Genomic DNA, 22,241 nt, shown 5'->3' with positions numbered 1-22,241 from the left:
TCTATTAAGTTTCAGATGCTAATGTTTAAGAAAAAACACCAAAGAAAGAAAATGAGAGGATTGGACTGAGGATGTGAAAATTGCAAGCAAAAAAGAAAAAAAGAAAAATTGGGGATTAAATGTTGACAATAGGAAGCCCCCGAATTACAAATATACTGTGTTCCAAAAATTAATTTACAAGTCCAATGTTTTAGAGCTTCAAGTTTAGAGCTAGGAATGATATACTTTAAGTAGTTCTTCCAACTGGCAGGTAGCTCAGGATAGCAGAGGCTCCAGGGAGACCTTGGGTCATCAGCAAATAGGGTAGGCAATAGACAGGGTCCTTCCCATGTTCCAGAACATTCTCAAGTCCTGCATTTGTGTAATTTCAGAGTTGACAGATGATTATAACTTTTAAGGAATTAGAAGTACACCCAGTTCATCACATTTGGATTCCATTGTGATAGACATAGAAATTAGAATTTTCTTTCAAAACAGAAGTCACCATCAAATCTAAGTAGTTATTCTTTGGCTCTGTGTTAAAAATGTGAGCGCATAAGAAAATTCTGCTGGAACTCTATTGAATTCCTTTTGTATTTCATACTGGCTTTCTTTGACTATGTATTCATCTTGTTTTTCGAGTTGAAACATTAAATACGTTTTGAGGAATAATAACACATTGGCTACAAATTAAAAGTTTATAGTGGTTCTAGGTAATGGGAGGCATCAAGAATGTAGGAATCCAGAGTAGCAAGGCTTATTTTTGTCTGGAACCTCCCTCAGAAGAGGAGAATAGAATATCTGGGGAAGAAAAGCAATACTAATACAATGAGAAAACACAGCAATCTTATGTTTTAGCACTCAGCTGTGTGAAAAACACTATCATCTAAGAAAAACTCATTCTATTTGATGCTGGCCAAACCTGTAATAGCCAGTTCTCAAGTTAGCAACTTTAATGTGATAGAAAACTAAATGAAGACTTGTCAGTGTGTTTTGAAATGGGAAACACAAAGATAGGGTGAAGGAATGAAAAGAGCTGAGATTCTTCAGGCTGAAAAAGAGAATGCTTACTTAAAATCAGATCTCTCTTCAAGGAGGAGTTATAACAGAGAAGATAGGTTTAACGAGTATGAGTGCCGATATTGATATTTCTTTTAACCTCCAGTACCTTAGAGCAGCTAGAAATAAAAACCTAAAATTGTGGAATTGTAACTCATGCCAAACTCTGAAATCTGTTCTACAACTAATTGCTGCAATGTACTTTGAAATTTATTACTTTCATGTATATATGTTATTTAAAGAGAAGGAGGAATATAACAGAGAAGATAGGATTTAACAAAGGAGTCTGACTGCTGAACCATTATATTGATATTTCTGTTGGTCTCCAGTGTCTTTGAGCAGCTAGAAGAAAAAACAAAAAATCGTGGAACTATAACCCATGCCAAACATTAAAATCTGTTCTATAACTACTTGTTAAAATGTACTTGGAAATTTATTCCTTTTTTCTAAATATGTTTCACAGTTAAAAAAAAGTAAAAATTAAGAAAAAAAAATCTGATCTCTCTCAACATATGAAGGACCTTTATACAGACAGTGATGATTAGATATTTTTCTTTTTTTTTTTCATAAGAACATAGTGAAGGGGACCTAAAATGCAGAATGCCTAATTTAAGTTAATACGAATAACTTGCTAAGGATCGGGGCTGTTTATTGAGTACAGTTTAAAAAAAATATTTTTAAATAACAAAATTTTATTTAAGTGGCTTATGATTCTATCTGAAATAACCCAGTTTTCGCTATCCAAAATGACTTGTGATTTTAGCTGAAGGCAAAGTGTACCATTCAGCTTTTCTCCCCATTTTTCTACTCATTTCCCTGGGCTCCACCCTTGTTCGCTCTCACACCTCCAGGGAAAGAACGAACGACAATGACCTTATTGTAGATGTGCCTTCAGCCTGAATTAATATGGGGAAACACTTGCTGTTCACAAACACCAGCAGTTTAGCTCTTGATACTTGAGAAGATCACTTGCCCCAATCCTGCTATCAGATCATGGCATGGGGTGCCCTGGATCACTTCTCGGAGCGTGAGGTCATCGTGTGTGTCCATGTTGGTTGATTATATAACTGGATTCAAGATAACAGTGATTTCTTCCCTGTCATTACTTCTTCTACAGGGATGAGTTCAACCTGAAGTTGACCCTTCTCAGCAATCAGTGGCAGGGAGTGATTCGCAGGGCCCAGCAGAGGAGAGGGATCATCGACAGCCAGATTCATCAGTGGCAACGTTACAGGGAGATGGCAGAGAAGCTTCGGAAATGGTTGGCTGAGGTGTCCTATCTTCCCCTCTGTGGTCTCGGAAGTGTCGCCATACCACTGCAACAAGCGAGGACCCTCTTTGATGAAGTGCAGGTGAGGTGCAAATGTTTCCACGTTCCCAAGGCACACGTTATCCTAGCCTCGGTTCTTCAGGAGTTCAGTGTGGAACTGAAGTTAGGACAAACACAGTTCTCAGATGTCAACAGAAATAGACAAAAATGACTGCAATACCAAACCTACCTTGACTACTGAAGTTTTATTAAGCCCCGGCCTCCAGAGACTGCCTCCACTCCCTACACGCAGACCTCACAAAACTCTGCATGCATGGAAAGGAAACCTGCATTGATTATTTATGTTTTATTTCTGAGCAATTTAAATGTGTAACTTAAGACTCCAGAAAATATAAAGGGCTCAGTTCTATTTGACCTCTCTGTTCATTCCCAGACTAGCTTCTTACTTTCACCAACTGGGAATTTGGACATCGTCATCTCAGAGAGAAACCTTCTAGTGCATGGACTCCCTTCTTCTGGTTCCCTTTTCCTCCTCATTTCTCTGTGAGACCTCACTCACAGACATGGCATTAACTACCCCCTAACAGTAGAGAAGGGCCAAGTTGCTATCTTCTGTTCACATCCATCTCCTGAGCTTTGACTTATATATTTCAACTGCCTTTTAGATTTAGATCTATGTGTGTTGCAAATGTTCATATACTCAGTGGGTCTAAACTAAACCTGTTATCTTTGTGCCGCCCTTTCCAAGCAGACTCCATGTCCTCAATCTGAGGAAAGGTCACCACCTCTCTGATCTACCAAACCAGGAATCTCGAGACATTCTAGGAGTCTTCTCTCCCTTTTCTCTTACTCTGCCCTAAGTCCCCATCTCCACTGCCAGTGCCTTAAGTTAGGCACTCATGACTTCTTGTCTAGATAGACAATAACTTCTTAAGCTGCCTTACTATACCCAATATATGCCCTCCTTCCATTCCATTTTCTGCCATGCAGTTGAGTGCTTTTATTAAAACGTCAGTCCAAACCCATCATTTTTCTGTTAATATTCTTCTTTGAATCTCAGTCACTTTTACTAAAAAAAAACAACCAAATTGTGCAAGAAGCGGTTTTGCCTTATCCTCTAGCACTCTCTTGCATGCCTCCTGTATTCCAGCCACTGAAAACTACATCCAGTTTCCAGAATTCTTTATATCCTTTTTGCACCAACTTTCCCATCCTTATTTCTCTGAATGGAAAGTGTCCCCTCCGGGCCCTCCTCTTTCTAGATCTTTTTCAATCTGGTTGCCTTCATATGTTTTTCAAGACTCATCCCATCTTTTCCACTGTGAGGAAGACTTCTCTGTCCTTCTGTCCATCCCAGGGTGGGTTAGGTGTCCCTTAGGGTTCCCTGTCAGAAAATCTCGGATAGTAGTTATCATATTGTATCATGAACATATTTAACTTGGGGGTAGAAACTAAGCCTCTCCCTGTTGTTTTCTCAATTATTCATATATTGGTTCATTCATGCACAAAGTACCTACTCAGTTAATGCTTGTTGGGTGAAAGAGGACATATCCAAGATACTAAAATCTAAGGTCATTAAAAAATAATTATAATAGGGAAATGGTAAAGAAAATAATGAGAAAGTGAAAAAAGAGAAAAAAAGAAAAAACTGTGGTTCCTTTCAGTTCAAATCCAAAGTGTTCCTGCGCCAACAAGGAAGCTATATTCTGACTGTGGAGGCAGGCAAGCAGCTCCTGCTTTCGGCAGACAGTGGAGCCGAGGCAGCCTTGCAGGCTGAGCTCACCGAAATCCAAGAGAAATGGAAATCAGCCAGCATGCGTCTGGAGGAACAGAAGAAAAAATTGGCTTTCTTGTTGAAAGTAAGTTCAGACACTTCCTCCTATTGCCCTAGGCAGGCACCTTGTCCTTAATTCTGGAAGCTAATTTTAAAAAGCCTTTGAATAGTTGTCCTGTTTCCTTCCATAATCATTCTTTGAACCAAATCGTACAAACTTCATCAGGTAACACACTGCAGTATTTTGTCTCTGTGTCTTAAAGCTTTGTCCTGTCAGGCATAAACTGGAAGAGTTTCAGCATCGTTGTCTTTCAGAAAAATCTCCCTGCAAAGTAGTTAAGACCATCCAGACTATGAAATTGATTGATGACCAGGGCTAAACCTCTAGCCATGTGATGACTTTCCAGGCAGGAATTCAAAGAGTAGATTCCACTCCCTGATCTAAGACTCTAAGCAGTTTTCAAGATCAATATCTTTCATTTTATAGCAGGGGTAAAACCTATGCAAGAAAATACTCTCCATTTGATCTTAGCTTATCCAAACCAGTTGCTATGAGATAAAATCTCCAGGAAGAAGTGTATTTAGCCTTTAGTTGGATACAGATTGCCTACTGATCACACAGTAAGTCTGGGGAAATGTAGACTTATTCAGATCCCTGACAATATGCCTTTCTCCTTTAGTCCCCAATTCCATAATTAAATGTATAATTAAATCAGTAGCTAATAAAGAGTATGGGCTCCAGATAAACCCAAGGTAAAACCGCAGCAAGCCAAGTAACCCTGTTAACTTAACTCACTATTTAAGCCCCAGTTTCTTCATCTATAGAGTCATCTTGTGAACGGTAGAAGATTTAATGAATCAAGTGGTCCTGTACCTGACACATATTGAGCACTCAATAAATAGCAGTAATTATCATTGTCAATCATATGTTATCATGTTTTCAAAATAAATAAAGCTAAATACCAAAGCTTTTTATATGTTAAAACCACCAACTCTTTAATGAGATTAGATGTTACATTTGGCTTGTCACTATTTTGGATCCCAGGCAATACTGAAACTTAATGGAACACATTCTGCTTTTTTAAAAAAAAATGCTTAAATTAAGTATTCCCTTTGAGTTTAGTCTGTTGAATTTTATTTAATGGTGTATTACCTCTTGTGTAGGAAACAATCCATCAAAAATGCCACTAATCTTCTGTACAGAACTATTATTTGCACAACAGCACAATTTATCAGTAGTACAATATGCCTGTTTTCTCCTCTTTTTTTGCTATCAGGAAAGGATTAAAAACATTGTAACTCACTCTGTAGAGAATACGTTAGTCTTATCTTTTTCTTTATTTGTAATGCAGTTTTTGGACACATTCCCAAAACTTAATAAGGCATGGTAGCTGAGTCACTGCATTTGCTTTTCTTGTCAGACTGTTTGCTAGTGTGTAAAACATCCACTTTGATAGCTGTTTGTATTCCTGACATTAAATTAGTTCCTCATAATTACTGCAGTGAAAAGACCTGGTTTTAGCTTCAGAAGCTGTCATCCTTAGACAGGAAAATCCCTATTCTTCTCTTGTTAAAGTTTGTTTGAATCGTACGCCTCTTTGCCTAAAAAGGAATTTATGAGGCTAAATTTTAAAGTTGGCACTGCCTTATTTTAGTGTATCTTTTTACCACTGCTATTACATTTATATTTAGGTCTTAATTTAAGGTTCTGCCAAAAAAATTAAACTAGTATGATGCCCTGCATGCTATCTGCTTTATGACCTTCTCAGTTTTGTTCTGCAAAATAAAAAGCTGACCTTTCCTTTTTAGGCCAATGAATGCTTATTGAACGGCTGTTGATAGATGTCAGAGTATGTGATAATTTAATTGAGAATGCTATAAAATTTCAGCAGAAAGATTTTTTTTCTGCCTTCAGGTTAGCATTGATGGACTTTAAGTGTAACCTGAGAAAAACAGGTATTTCAAGAAAGAGGACATGAAACAAATCTGCTTACAATAGACAAAGGGCCTTTCTGGTAAATGGGAAGGAGAAACATGGTTTTGCATTCTGGGTTGTTCACCCAACGAATTTTAGAGAGAAATGAGAATCTTTTGTAATCTTCAGTTAGAAACCAAAGCTATTGTAAGTAAGGAGTTCTTTAGTAAATGCTTCTTTTAGAAGACAATACTGATAATAACACCCATGGGTTGGTGTGCTAAGAGTGAATCCGTAAAGAAGATAGAAAGAATCCAGAAAAGAAAAAGACTGGCAATGAGGAAAGAGATTTGGGGGAAAATGCACCATGTTTTGACTCCTGGTGAACTATTTAAAATGATTGCAGTTATCCTTCTTTGAAGCTCAGTAATAAAGGTGTGGGAGTGCCACTTCCACTTGGGAGAGTCATTGACAGCAGGAGGCCGAAACGGGGCGGGGGGGGGGGGGGGGGGGGGCGCCATTGGTCAAAATGACGACTTGTTTGTTGAACTTAACTTGAATTGGCCCTGAGACACCAGATGTGAGTTCATTTGTAGATAGGCTGCTAAAAAAGAATTAAGTCTCTATTTGGGTACTTTACTTGTTTTTTTCTCTCATTCTTCTTTTTTAATTACAAGGGGAATACATTTGATTAAAAAATTCAGGATGTAGTGAAATATGTGGAGTAAATAATGAAACTGCCCCTATTTCACCACCTGAATTCTGCTCTTTTAGAGGTAACCACTGTTGCCAGTCTGTTGTATAACTTTCCAAAACGACCACACAATGTCTTCTGGACATTTTCTTTGTCAGTACAAGGAGATCTATCAATTCCGCATAGTATTCCACAGCGCTGCCATTCTCAACCACTCTCTGTATTCCTCTTCAGAGAAATTTTCACCACTTGGCATGCTGTTTCTTAAACTATACATTATCAGTCTTCCTCCACTTGTTGATTTGCATGTTTTTTTTTTTGGTGGGGGGGAAGGGGATGGTGGTTCATGGTCCGGGAATTGAACCCAGGTCTCCCACGTGGGGGGTGAGCATTCTACCACTGAACCACCTATACACCCCTGCATGGCTTTTCTGTATCCTGTATCTAATCCTTCATTACATGCTTAAACGTTGTGAAGATGTTTCAATACTGTGAAGCTAGAGCAAGTCAAATGTCATACCTTTTATAATTTTGTGTTTCTACTTCTGTAACAATTGAAATCCATGCAGCTCTTACTATTTCTAGATTGAACTAGAGTCAGAGTTACATTAGTTTAATATTCCTTCTCACTTCCTTTCCCATACCGATTTTCATCCTGAAAGAGACTCCATATCTTTTCTTTTTTTTGCATACTTTATAGTGCTTTTGGAATAGTGCTGACATTGGTATAATTATGAAAATGGAGTTAGGAAAGAAGCAGAGTGCTGTGACTGTACTCCCAGCTTTGCAGATAGATTCACATTCAGATAACCTTATTTGGGTAATCTATAATATTCTGGGTATATGTTGAGTGCCTTGATTTCCATGATTTCCTTTAATTTTCCAACTTATGGTAGAGCATTGTCACTGTCTCCATTTATCACAGGGAAATCCAAGATGTAAATAAAATCATAACCTGCTCAATGCCCCACAGCTAATAAGTAACAAAGTCAGGTTTGAACTCAGAACTGAATGCCATGCCACGCTCTCTACTGAGGCGAATACATGTGGACATACCCTGACGTGATTCATCAGTGTGGCTTTCATTCTATCTCTGGAGATAAAGGGGGGGGGGAGGGCATTTTATCCCTTTCCAAATTTTTACAAACAAAAAAATTCAGAAACTCTCTTTCTCTTCCCTTTCCAGGACTGGGAAGAGTGTGAGAAGGGAATAGCTGATTCTCTGGAGAAACTAAGAACTTTCAAAAAGAAGCTTTCCCAGCCTTTACCAGATCACCATGAAGAGCTTCATGCAGAACAAATGCGGTGCAAGGTAGAGTGCATTGAGCATTTCATCGTCACCTGTGTATGTGCCTCTTCTGTAACCGTGCCTTTGGAAGTTGTCTCAAACTGCCCAGAATACCCTGACAAATGCCATAGAATAGGGTGGTTTGAGTAATAGGAATTTATCATCTCACAGCTTGGGAGACGGAACACCCAACATCAAGGTCTACAGGCCGTGCTTTCTCCCGGAGCCTGTGGCATCCTGCGGCTGACTGGCCATAATCCTTGGGGTTCCTTGGCTTGAATTTCTGCCTCCATCCCATGGGGATCTCCTTCATTCTCTGGCTTCATCTGACTTCTGGCTTCTACTAACCAACGATGTCCAAATTTCTTTTGCTTGTTAGGACTCTAGTCATATGGAATATGGTCCACCCTGATTCAATTTGTCCTCATCCTATTAGGATCTTTAAAGAACCTGTTCACAAATGGGCCCCCACACCTTGACTAATAATATCTTTAACTATCCTATTTACAAATGGGTCCATGATCCAGGATTTGGGCCTAGGACCTGAACCTGTCTTTATGTAGTACATGATTCTGCCTCCAACAGGAGTAAAACAATGCTGAGCTGATGTAGGTGTCCACATGTAGAAACAAGTTCCGGTATCGTATTAGGGTGGACCACTTTTCCGTGATATTTGTGCCATTGATTTATTGCCGTCGATGACATTATGGACTAGTTTATGCTTTACCCTGAGGAAGTTAATGAAAATTTAAAGCATGTTAAAAGATATTTAAAAGCTGGGCCAAGAGCAATAAAAGCAGTCTTTTCAAAGTATCCACACTGGAAAGTCATTCTAGCCGAAAAGTCTGGTTCACAGAAGAGGAGTAAGGGTCAACTGCCTGGCTGACTGGAGATTATGCATTCAATGGCCCTAGGAAAAACACACCCTGCCCTCCAGAGATTTCTGTAAAGAAAAAAGGAAATTAAATAGTGTATCTCAGTCACTGCATGGAGATGCACAATCCTTAGTTACCCAGGGCCCTAAGGAGTAAAAGATTAGGATCCTCACTTCAGTTTGCCCTTGGCACAAATCAGTAGCTGATAGAAACAATCCATGCATTAGGAGCTCAGGGAGACTACTGTAATCTGGTAGCTTGTGGGATTCATCCTGCACGCCGGAGTAGCAGGTAATATCAAAGCAGCAGTCTCAGCTGGTCAATGTGCAGAATCATATAAAAAGCACCTTTAAAAATATGCTTTTTTTTTTCTTTCAAATTTTACATGTCCTTGTACCCACCAGTGATTTGCAGAATTATTGCTCTAGAGTAGTTCTCTTTAAAACTTTGCATATACTCAAATGATTTAGATTTTAGGAAGAAAATCTCTGCTTCACTTTGACTAGGAATTCATAAGCATTTGTGAAAGATTAATTTTTAAGGAGCTCTAGATATCTAGAAATGTGTGTATAGAAGAATTTTCCCTTCAGTATCAAAATTCAAGGATTGAAACTTGAAAGAAGCAAGTTTAAGACAAACAAATGTAGTGTACTTTACATCATGGACAGTAAGTTAGTGAACTACTATCTTCAGGTGGTGCATTCAGAAGTATGAGAAGATTAGAAAGAGTTTATTTTAAACCTGTGATTGAAGATTTATAACAAATTACTAAAGGAAACTTCTGCTAGGAAGGAATGGGCGTTTATTAGGCTTTGTCCCGGTGCCATCTCAACTGGCACATGTGCAAACTCACTAAGAGATCCTATTATTCTATTATTTCCCATTTACAGATGACAAAACAGGCTTCTAGAAGTTTAATATCTTTTCATAGTTAGCAGATATCCGGGCTGTCTCAATTAGCGGCTCATCTAATGGAAAGATACATTGTAAATCTCAAACAGTTGGTTTTCTGGTGTTGGTGGTTTTTTTTCTCTTTTAATCAAGTCACCAAATCAGATATTTGACTTGGGGGCTAAAAAATTGAGTCGGGGGTGTCAAAGAAGAAATACTGCGCTTTCGTCTAGGGATCTAAACAGAAATGTCACATACTTAGTTCACTTAGGTAGTTTGTCTTGCAGCTTGAGATTGACATCAAGGGGACTGATTTCCCAAAATACATGACAGTTACAAACAGTCCCTACTGTTGAGCTTCTGGATTTAAAAGATGCATTTTTCTGTTTAGCTATCTACTTATTGTGCCTCAAACCACACTTAGCGACAAAACAAAGCAATTACCTGGAAAATTCAAGCTAAAACCTTGTTTGATAAATTGCCTTAGAAGTTAGCGTCAGATAGTTCTGTTAATTGCCTTTGCCTCTGGAAACTAGTTCTCCATGTGAAGAGACAGAAAGGGCAGGAAAGAGTCACGTGAGATAGTCTATACATATACTAAATTAGCTGGAATCTAAAAACCGCAGCAGCTGCCAGAGAGCAAGAGTTATACAAATTGAAAAACTGGTCATCTTTCAAAGCACTGCAAAAAATGATGTCAACTCATTCAAATATTGTTACATGGATTTTTTTTTTCCTTAAATCATTCCCAACAAAAGGACGGGGCTTTTTTTTTTCCCCATAACTTTATGACATCTCTGCTCCTGCAGAAAACATATCCAATCCATTATTTTTAATTGAGTTAAAAATAACAACAGCTATTAAATTATAAATATATATCACAGAATGTAACAATTCATACTGTCTGAAGATGAAAGTTTAATCTAGGAGTCTGCTTTTAAAAATATTTTGTTAGGATGATTAGTAACTTGGAATAAAAAGAAAGGAGGGACTAAGAGTTTGTGAAGTCAAAATTTCAGCTTAGAAAAGGTCATCAAAAAAGATAATGAAATGATAAATTGATGGTAGAAAACAGCCTGGTATTTTATCAGAGAAACTTAGCAAATTATCAGGTTTCATAGGAAACAAAATAAAGTCGATCCCAAGTTGGCTGTTCAAAGAGAATGTAATAGAAAGGAAATTGTTGTCAAAAGGAGTTTCCAAAGACTTCAGAAATTGTTGAAGATAAATAGATGCACATGGATATTCAAAAATTAATTTTTTAAATCTAGGAATTAGAAAATGCAGTTGGGAGCTGGACAGAAGACCTGACCCAGTTGACACTGCTGAAGGACACCCTCTCTGCCTTTATCAGTGCTGATGACATCTCCATCCTGAACGAACGCATGGAGCTTCTGCAAAGGCAGTGGGAAGAGCTCTGCCACCAGGTAAGATGAGGACCAGACTCAGCCTTCACTCATAATGGTGGAAAACTGGGAGATGACTGGGAATGTCCAGTAGCTTGACACAGTTCTGAACCCATCCCAGAACTCATGGTTTGCACAGAAGAGCGCTGTGGTTTTTATGAGAATCCTTCCGATTCAGACAGGTATATCTTATCACTATGTTTTAGGTGCATTTAACTAGCTTCTTTTGCTCTCCATTTAATTGGCTGGTGTAATATTTTTTAAGTGGAAACAGTACACTGGTTCCAAGGTATAGTTTTTGCTAGGTGGATATTGTATGTCTCTTCCATATTTTAATGTGAAAAACCATTGTTTTATTTGCGATTTTAGCTAATACTGTGGAGCTGATTTCATACTGGAACATGTGTTGTTGATGTAGATTTTCCATAGCTGTTTCCTAGTAATTTGTGGATATGTGCCATTTTAGTCATCTTATTCATTTATTAAATGCCTTCTATATTTACAGTACTTTAAAATAGAGCCTAGGGTTTTGAGTTGGAAATGAAAGGCAGAGATTGGTGGAAAAGCAGCAAGAAGATGTCCTAGGCAAAGAGGAATAACAGGTTAAAAGTCTCTAAGTGGTGCATCTCTCCAGGAGGCAGTGGCCATGTCTTCCTTGTTCCTTCCTGAACCCCGAGTACAATGCCAGGCTCTTAATAGGCTGTGATTCATATTTGTTAAATGAGTGGCTCATATTAATTACTGTTAATTTTACAAGATGCCCCTGCTGTCAACTTTACAATTGAGCTGATACTAACATCAGTCAGGAAGAACCTATATGGTTAAGAAGAAAAGCAAGTATAAATGAGTTTAAGCAACATTTAAAAATAGTAGAGATATAAGCAAGCTAAGGTTGGTGTGGACTCCAGATCATAATGGAAGTGCCTCTTGAAGTGGATTAATCTTCAATTGAGTGCTGAGATGGGGAGTGGAAGGGTTAGATGGGTGTGGAGGGAGCAAGCAAACATGTTGAACAAGAAAGGAGCAGCTTGAGGAAAGTCACAGAGCAGAAGCAGAGAGAGATACTGTCTGAGGGAAAGCAGGGATTGTAAGGATGAAAAGGAGCTGTTGAGAAGGGACCTCTTTGTGCCCACCCAATTGTACACCAACTATGCTACCTTAGAGAGTTCTTTTCTCTTCTATCCTCCCCTCTTTCTCTGCTTTTGGGGATGCTTGTTTTCAAGACTCAGGAAACATTAAACCAACTAGCTGATGGCCTCTTGATCCATTTAACATCAACAAGAAGTTTGTTCTTAAGAAAATGTCTCTATATGTTTAGATTTAAACCCTTGTATTTTCTCAGCTCATGAGCCAAGGGGAAACCTCGGGACACATTTGGTAGATGTGAGTTATGAATATATGCTTTTAAGAAGTAGTGATGCAAGAGATTATTTTTATCAACATGTCAATACATTATGTCCAAAACAAATTCTGCCACCTTTGACAGATCTCCATATTCTCATTGACAGCCATGAGAAATGTACAAGGAGCGGTCAGAGAGACTGATAATGTTAATCACAATACTTTTTATTCTTCTCTGAATCCTTCCTGCAGAATTCATATGTTACTATCCAATAAATTATTGCTTAATTTTTAATGCCAAGATGTTTTCATGAGACTACTGGCTGTCTCCACACTTTTGAGCCTATTAAATAAAATGAATTTGACTAGACCCATTGCTCTAACTAACTGATAACTATAAAGCCTTCAGACAGGCTGTGAGGGCAAAGACCAGATTTCTGTTTCTCCAAGTGCTTAAAACAGCTAAGCCTTCAACATGCATCGTTAACAATTAATACAAAACTTTACAGCATTGGTTTTATGACTTTGCACTTAAGTTCTTCTATATGTAAAATAACAAAATTTATGAACATTTTGGAGAGTAATAAGATTGTGATCATGCACACATGATCATAAAACAAAGCAAAAGTTATAGGAAAATTGGTGTCATGTAAAAGTGCCATGGAGATATTATTCATGGTTAAAATGAAGTCCGTATGTTGTAAAATTGCTCAAGAGATTTAGGACTGTCTAGGCAACAACTTGTCTGTTTGGAAATATATTTTTAAAGCTGCTGTTGATCACATGATATGCTGTGAAGAGATACCATGCACCTGTGAGTGGGCGAAGAATTAAGTAAAAAAGAGGAAGAGGATTGAACGTATAGTGTTTCTAGAAACTTTATATCTTGAAGTATCTTAAGGCATAATGCCAAAGCACACTCACATTGCTTCAATATTTGTTTTTTATTTAAACCAGTGAGAGTTTTATCATGGGTATTCAAGTTAAGGTGCCAGGAGAACTATAGATTAGTTACTAGTTCTTGAGTTAGTTGTTTCCGGTGTATTTCTATTAAGTTTGAAACCACAAAAGGAAATGGGTTTCTGTCTCATTTGAAAAGTCAATGGGTTTCTGTCTCATTTGAAAAGTCAATGGGTTTCTGTCTCATTTGAAAAGTCAAAAGCTTTAGTTAAAAATGGCCTTGTCCATCTGTTAAAGAGTAAGCGATCCATTCTTACTGGATCTGCAGCAGTGGATGCCAAGTCGGAGTTGGGACTGCAGATGAGAATAAGGAAGGCATCCTGTAAGTAAATATTGCTGAGCAGAATTCATAGATACAAGTTTCTTTTCATTTAAATTTTCTCCCCAAATGCTTTGTTGTGCCTGTGTACAGCTATGCCTCATACTTGCTTTTATTCCTGTTTTGGTTTTCAGGTTGGCACATAATTCTGGTTGAGATATAAATGTATCATCATTGTAATTGCTCGGTGTTTTTTGCAAACTGTTGTGGTAAAAATATTTGAAAGCAGAAAAGGATATATTTCCTGTTCAACTGCCTCAGACTCTGTAGGTTTTAGCTGGTACTTGTCAGCTGTTGGTGATGCAACACCCTTGAACGCTTGAGGAAATGTAAATATGGGCTAAGCTAATAAATAATTTGAGGTTTCAACTGAACACAAAGGCAAGGATGATAGCATCCATTTATCATACAGCTTAAATATTAGTTTTACTGATGAAAGAAAGATGGATCCCAATTATGAAATTACGTCTCTTTTAAAGCCTTGGCTCCCAGTTTGCAACCAGTGCTACCTGTCTCTTCTTTTAGCTATAGCTCCAGCATAAATGAATGAATGGAAGCACTTCTTTATGGTGTGTGGTAAACACTAGGAACATCTGTTCACACAGCTTAGTAGAGATATTCAATAAATGAATGCCAAGGAGAAAAGAATTTAAAAACATGAATGATGTCCTGTACTCATGTAAATGTCTATTCAGTGACAATGCTGGATGCATGAGGGCCAAGGAGAAAGGAATTAAAAAACCTGAATGATGCCTATAATCAAGTCATAGTGGTAGTAGCAGTGATAATAGTAGTAGCAGCATGAGAAGGAGTGATGCTAGTAGAAATAGCAGGAGGTGTAGAAGTAATCGTGGTAGTAATGATAGCAGTAACAATAGCATTATAGTAGTAGTAATAGGAGTATTAGTAGGAGTAGCAGCGGTGGTACCAGGAATAACAGTAGCAGTATTAGAAACAGGAGTGACTGTAGGAGTAAGAGTAGGAGGACTAATAGCAATAATAGTAGCAGAAGCAATAGTAATAGCAGCAGAAGGAGAAGGAAGAAGGATCTAATAGTGGTAGTAATAGACATAGGAGTAATAATAGCAGTAGCAGTAGGAGTCGGGGAAGGAGTGATACTAGTAGTAGTAGTAGCAATAACAATGGTAGAAGGAGGAGAAGTGATGATATTAATAGTAGTGGCAGCAGCAGCAGCAATCGTAGTAACAGAATGGGTAGGAGGAGGAGCGATAACAATAGTAGTTGTAGCAGTAGGACTAGTAGCAGAAAAAGAAGAAGGTGGAGTTGGAATAGTAGTGCTAGTAGCAGTATCAGTGGTGGAAGGAGGGAGGGGTAGCAGTTCTAGTAGAAGTAGAGAAGTAGTAGTAGCAGTAGAAGTAGAAGGAGGAGGAGTAATTGTAGTAGTATCAGTAATAGTGGTGGTCGTAGGAGTGAGAGTTGTAGTAGCAGTGCTGGTAGCAGTATGAGTAATAGGAGGAGGAGGAGGAGGAGTGGCAATGGACAGCTTTTTTTAAGTCTCTAATACATGCTTGTCACTTTCTTAAATTAGCCTCTTGCTTATATACCATAATCAGCCTACTGAATTCTGCCATTAAGGATAGTGCTTGGCAGATAGTAGACACTGATTTACTATAAACAATAAACATTTTTTAATAGATTTTGAAACAGCAAAAGATTAAAGTGAGGCACAGAGAAGATGAATAAATTGCCCAGGTCATATCACTGGTATATGAAGGGAGCCTCTTTTAGAACCCCACTGCCTTGGATAGTTGATCATAATGCTGCATTGCAAGCTCTACCAAAGACTCAAGTGATGCTGGTCCTATCTCATACTGACTCTAAATGAATGCCTCAAGTTGATTGAGCCTTCACTCTCTATATGTATGGAATGGGAATACTAGTACTTGTCTCTTGAAGTAATGTAAGATTTTCCTATTATGTGGTCATCCTTCCTGTAGATATTATTGAGGAAAACCCTAGACTCCATCTTTTCTCCTGGCCATAGGCAAGCACTGATCTAGGGAAGAGTATGGAATTGCTGCTCCCAGCAAGACCAAGCTTCCTCCTAAAAAGCAGGTATATCTAAGATTTTCCTGGGCAGTCTCAATTGTGAAAGTAGAGGTTCAGCATGGGCATCAGTCAAGCCAGAATTTTGACTGCCTGTCACACTCCTGACTCTGATGCTCTGTGAATGAAAGAAAAAAAGTCATACCCACCAGCGAATTCAAAATCTCAGCATTCCAGTAGAACACCAGTACGTTCTCTGCTCTCAGAATTACAATGGAAAGGTGTGTTAGGAGGCTTGAGTCCATATCTCAGCACTGTTCTGTGTATAGCTTAAAGCAGGTGACATTTGTCACCATAACTCCTTAACCTATGTTTCCTTATTTTTCTCCATTCTTGTCAGCACCCAACTGAAATAAGTTCCTTGCCCTCTTACTGTTCTGTGCTAGTCTCACACAAAGAGAGCTACATGGTAAACCAAATTGTACCAACAGGGAAATACTTAATGGATTCATTAGCTGTCATCCCAACCCAGAGAAATCTGTGTTTTAAAAGAAGATGGGGGGGTGGGGTGGGGTTGCGAGGGTAGTTCAGTTGTAGAATTCTTACCTGCCATGCAGGAGACCCGGTTTGATTCCTGGTCCATGCATTTCCCAGAATAAACAAAGAAATCAACAAAAACAAGCAAAAATTCAACAAATGGTGCCACAATAATGAGATATTCACATGGAAAAAGAATGAAATGTGACCCCACAATACAGCAAACAAAAAAAAGAAGATTGAGAGGTGGGGCAAGATGGCAGCATAAGGAGGTTTGAAATTTAGTTAGTTCTACAGAGCAGCTAGTATATAGCCAGGAACAATACAGAACAACTAATGGGGCTACATCAGTGACTAGACACACAGCGTACACCAGCTGGACCAGGTGGACTGGCTAAGACCCCAGGCAGAACTGTAAGTCCCCCAAGCCACAGAGGCCAGTGCCCCTTCCCCACAGGCATGGCAGGCTGGTTCCCCAAGGGGAAAGAAAACAGACTTTACTGGCAGCAAGGGCTCAGCTCAGCCAAGCTCCAATTGTGGAATTAATTAACAAATTCTAACTACTGAAAACAGGCCTCCAGCACAGATAAACCTGGAATAAGCACTAAAAGAACTAGGAATTTTTGCTCCAGAAGAGAGGGGGCAGGGCTGACAGAAAAAAAACAAAACAAAAACCAGGGGCTTTTTGAGTTGTACGGCACAAAATATTGGAAAAAAGGGCTGGACCCCAAGAAAAGGGGATGCACAGAACCGAGAGATACATAAAGGTAAGTATCAGTTTAAGCTCTTGATTGAAAACCATAGTAGGAGCAGGGGTTTGGCTCTGAAAAGGCTTTTTTTGCTTTCACTGTTTTTTTTTTCCACTCCTTAACAGCTCATTAGATAGAACTGGAAGCATTCTCTGGCTCCAGCACTACCCCAGGCAAGGGCAGAATTAAGCTTGTCTGAGAAACAAAGTAACTAGTCAGGTGAAAGGAGTTAGTTCCCAATAGGGTGTATCTTCCCCCAAATAAAAGGGGATGGGGCCCAACTCAAGTGGAATCCCTCAGTCAAGGAATTCAGTCCCCAAGGACTAGAAAACTGAAGCAATTAAAGCCATTAACAACTTTATGTCTGTCTCAACCACACCCCTGGCTGGGAGAGTCTGCTGAAATCGAAGGCACCACACCACTTTACACTGGTGGGAAGCTACAGTCAGGCAAGCACCACATGCTGGGCAGGATGGGAAAAGCACAGAGTCTAGAAGCTTCATAGGAAAGTCTTACAACCTGCTAGGTCTCACCCCCAGGGAAAACTAATGCTGGCTTCTCTCTCCTCCTAATACCTGGACCTCTCTGATCTTGGAAAATGTGACTGGAGTCTATGATATCTGAGGAGACCCTCCTCAACAGAAAGAGACTACATATAAAAAAAACCCAGAAAAATAGGAACTGAGAAATCCTGATTAGTTAAACAGAACCTATGCTAGAGGTCTAGAATAAGTTGAACTGGATGTCAAAGAACAGAGAACAAAGCCATCCAGCAAGAAAATCCTTGGTAAGAGAGTAAAAACAACCCCCACTAAGGAAATCAAATGCCTAGCCATCAGCAAAAAATAATGAGTCATGCCAGGAAAATAGTCCAGTCTAAGGAACCCACCAACACTTCAAACTAGATACAGGAGTAATTTAGGAAGTCTTATCAGACATGGAAAATCTCATCAAAAATCAAATCAACTGCCCTGATAAATCCCAGAGTGATTTGAACAGTGGATAAAAAAGTATTTGCAAAGTCCCCTTGGGGGAATGGTGAGAAAGGGGAAAATTCTATTTCCCCATTTGGAGAGTTCCTGATATTCTTGCAAGCAGTGGGAACAACCAAATCAATAGGCCAAGCCCTCAATCTTGGGATTTGTTCCTATGAAACTTATCTCCACAAAGGCTAAGCCTACTTAAAATTAGGCCTAAGAGTCACTCCCAGAGAACCTCTTTTATTGCTCAGATGTGGTCTATCTCTCTCTCAGCCAACACAGCAAGCAAACTCACCACTCTCTCCCTCTCTACATGGTGCATGACTCCCAGGGGTGTAAACCCTGGCAGTAGTGGCAGCAGCAGCAGCAATCGTAGTAACAGAATGGGTAGGAGGAGGAGCGATAACAATAGTAGTTGTAGCAGTAGGACTAGTAGCAGAAAAAGAAGAAGGTGGAGTTGGAATAGTAGTGCTAGTAGCAGTATCAGTGGTGGAAGGAGGGAGGGGTAGCAGTTCTAGTAGAAGTAGAGAAGTAGTAGTAGCAGTAGAAGTAGAAGGAGGAGGAGTAATTGTAGTAGTATCAGTAATAGTGGTGGTGAAAAAATAAAGTGTCAGTGGCTGAGAGATTTCATATAGAGTCGCTATGTTATCTTGGAGGTTATTCTTACACATTATATAGATATCCTCTTTTTAGATTAAGGCTCATTAGGCTAGAGGGAACTGCCTGAAACTGTAGAGCTGTGTTCCAGTAGCCATGTTTCTTGAAGATGACTGTATAATGATATAGCTTTTACAATGTGCCTGTGTGATTGTGAAAACCTTGTGTCTGATGCTCCTTTTAACTATGGTTTGGACAGATGGGTAAAGCATATGGATTATAAATAAATAAATAATAGGGGAACAAATATTAAAATTAAAAATATATATATATATATTGGATAGATGGAAATACTAGTGGTCAATGAGAGGGAGGGGTAAGGGGTATGGTATGTATGAGTTTTTTTCTTTTTTCTTTTTATTTCTTTTTCTGGAGTGATGCAAATGTTCTAAAAAATGATCATGGTCATGAATATATAACTGTGTGATGACATTGTGAGCCTTTGATTGTACACCATGTATGGAATATTTGTATGTTAACAATGTATGTGTTTGTAAGTTGTATCAATAAAAATTTTTGAAAAATCAAATCAACAAGTTGAGAGAGGATATAAAGAAGACATTGGACAAACAAAAAAAAAGAACTCAAAATTTTGAAGAAACAAATCCCAAAACTTATGAGGCTGAAAGGTACAATAGAAGAAATGGAAAAAAAAAGGAACCTACAATAATAGATTTAAAGAGGCAGAAGAAAGGATTAGTGAACTAGAGGACTGAACATCTGAAATCTGACATGCAAAAGAAAATACAGAGAAAAATATGAGCAGGGTCTCAGGGAATTAAATGACAATATGAAGCACATGAATATATGAACTGTGTGTGTCCCAGAAGGAGAAGAGAAGGGAAAAGGAGAAAGACTAATGGAGGAAATAGTCACTGAAAATTTCTCATCTCTTATGCAAGATATAAAATTACAGATCCAAGAAGTACAGCACACCCCAAACAGAATATATCAAAATAGACATGTTCCAAGACACTAATAAGATTGTCAGACATCAAAGACAAAGACCAAATTTTCAAAGTGGCAAGAGAGAAGCAATATATCACATATAAGGAAAGTCCTATAAGACTATGTGTGGATTTCTCAACAGAAACCATGGAAGTGAGAAGGCAGTGTAATGATATATTTAATGTTCTAAAAGAGAAAAACTGCCAATCAACAATTCTATACCAAACAAAACTCCTTCAAAAATGAAAGGGAGATTAAAATATTTTCAGATAGACAATCATTGAAATAATTTGTGACTCAGAAACTGGCTCTGCAAGAAATACTAAAGGGAGCACTACAGGCAGATAGGAAAAGACAGGAGAGAGAGGTCTGGAGAAGGGTGTAAAAATGAAAACTGTCAGTAAAGATAAAAAGAGAAAAAAAATTAGATATGATGTATAAAATCCAAAAGACAAAATGGTAAAAGAAAAAAATGGTAAAACAAAGTTGTGCCTTTACAGTAATAACATTAAATGTTAATGAATTAAACTCCCCAATCAAAAGACATAGACTGGCAGAATGGATTGAAAAACAGGACCTATCTATATGGTATCTACATGAGACTCATTTTAGACCCAAGGACAGAAATAAATTGAAAGTGAAAGGTAAGGAAAATATATTTATGCAAACAATAATCAGAAAAAAAGCAAGAGTAGCTACACAAATATTTGACAAATTAGACTTCAAATGTAAAACAATTAAAAGAAACAAAGAAGGACACTATGTATTAATAAAAGGAACAATTCAACCATAAGACATAACAATCATAAATATTTATGCACCAAGCCAGAGTGCTCCAAAATACATGAGGCAAACACTGACAACACGGAAGGGAAAAATAGACACCTCTACCATAATAGTTGGGGACTTCAATTCCCCATTCTCATCAATGGATAGAACATCTAGATAGAGGATCAATAAAGAAACAAAGAATTTGAATAATGCAATAAACAAACTAGACTTAACAGACGTTTATAGAACATTACACCCTTCAACAGCAGGATACACATTTTTCTCAAGTGCTCATGGGTATTCTCAAGGATAGACCATATGCTGGGTCACAGAGCAAGTCTTCAATATATTAAAAAAGATTGAAATCATACAAAACACTTTCTTGGATCATAACGGAATGAAGTTGGAAGTGAATAACAGGCAGCGGGCCAGAAAATTCACATATATGGAGACTAAACAACACACTCTTAAACAACAGTGTGTCAAGGAAGAAATTATAAGAAAAATCAGTAAATATCTCAAGGCAAATGAAAATTAAAACACAACATATGAAAATTTACAGGATACAGCAAAGGCAGTGTTAAGAAGGAAATTTATTCCCTTAAATGCTTATATTAAAAAAGAATAAAGAGCAAAAATCCAGGAATTAACTGTTCACTTGAAAGAACTAGAGAAAGAATAACAAACTCACCCTAAAACAAACAAAAGGAAAGGAATAATGAAGGTTGGATCAGAAATAAGTGAAATTGAGAACATGAAAATAATCAAGGAAAAGAACAAAACCAAAAGTTGGTTTTTTGAGAAAATCAATAAAATCAATGGATCCTTAGCTAGGTTGACAAAAGAAAAAGAAAGAGAGAGAGAGGATGCAAATAAAATCAGAAATGGACGAGAAGACATAACCACTTACCCCACATAAATTAAAGGAGGTAATGAGAGGATACTATGAGCAATGATATGCTAATAAACTAGACAGTATAGATGAAATGGACAACTTCCTAGAAAGGCATGAAGAACCAACATTGACTGAAGAAATAGACGACCTCAACAAACCAATCACAAGTAAAGAGATTGAATCAGTTATCACGAAGCTCCCCTCAAAAGAAAAGTCTAGGACTGGATGGCTTCACATGTGAATTCTACCAATGATTCAAGAAAGAATTAGTACCAATCCTGCTCAAACTCTTCAAAAAAATTGAAGAGGAGGGCAAGTTACCTAACTCATTCTATGAAGCCAGCATTACCCTAATACCAAAGCCAGGAAAAGATACTACAAGAAAATTACAGACCAACCTCTTTAATGAATATAGATGTAAAAATCTTCATGGTAATACTTACAAATTGAATCCAGAAGCACATTAAAAGAATTATACACCATGACCAAGTGGGATTTATTCCAGGTATGCAAGGCTGGTTCTACATAAAAGAAAGTCAATTAATGTAATATATCCTATCAACAAATCAAAGCAGAGAAACCATATGATCATCTTGATTGATGTAGAAAAAACATTTGACAAAATTCAACATCCTTTCTTGATGAAAACACTTCAAAGGGTAAGAATAGAAGGGAACTTCCTCAGCATGATGAAGGAAATATATGAAAAACCTACAGTGAATGCCATCCTCAATGGGGACAGACTGAAAGCTTTCTCTCTAAGATCTGGAACAAGACAAGGATGCCCACTGCCAACATTGTTATTCAGCATTCTGCTGGAAGTTCTAGCCAGAGCAATTAGACAAGAAAAAGAAATAAAAAGCATCCAAATTGAAAAATAAGAAGTGAAACTCACTGCTTGCAGATAATACTATATGTCAAAAATC

The 22,241-nt window shown here is 38.1% G+C and overlaps 1 protein-coding gene across 14 annotated transcripts in view; it reads left to right on the top strand.

Annotated features, from left to right (window-relative positions):
* The window catches only part of SYNE1 (spectrin repeat containing nuclear envelope protein 1), a 536,476-nt gene that overhangs the window by 438,692 nt on the left and 75,543 nt on the right, over window positions 1–22,241 (top strand). For all 14 annotated transcript variants that reach the window (XM_077149294.1, XM_077149293.1, XM_077149295.1 and 11 more), the window contains 4 exons: window positions 2,156–2,390; window positions 3,973–4,167; window positions 7,878–8,003; window positions 11,017–11,172. In XM_077149294.1, the coding sequence (XP_077005409.1) occupies window positions 2,156–2,390; window positions 3,973–4,167; window positions 7,878–8,003; window positions 11,017–11,172 (712 nt within the window). The remainder of the gene's footprint in view (window positions 1–2,155; window positions 2,391–3,972; window positions 4,168–7,877; window positions 8,004–11,016; window positions 11,173–22,241) is intronic.

The sequence above is a fragment of the Tamandua tetradactyla genome, chromosome 2 (assembly GCF_023851605.1).
Source record: "Tamandua tetradactyla isolate mTamTet1 chromosome 2, mTamTet1.pri, whole genome shotgun sequence".
In the NCBI taxonomy this organism is placed as follows: domain Eukaryota; kingdom Metazoa; phylum Chordata; class Mammalia; order Pilosa; family Myrmecophagidae; genus Tamandua; species Tamandua tetradactyla.
Note: the sequence above shows the minus strand (reverse complement) of the source record. Positions and strands in the feature narration are given on the sequence as shown.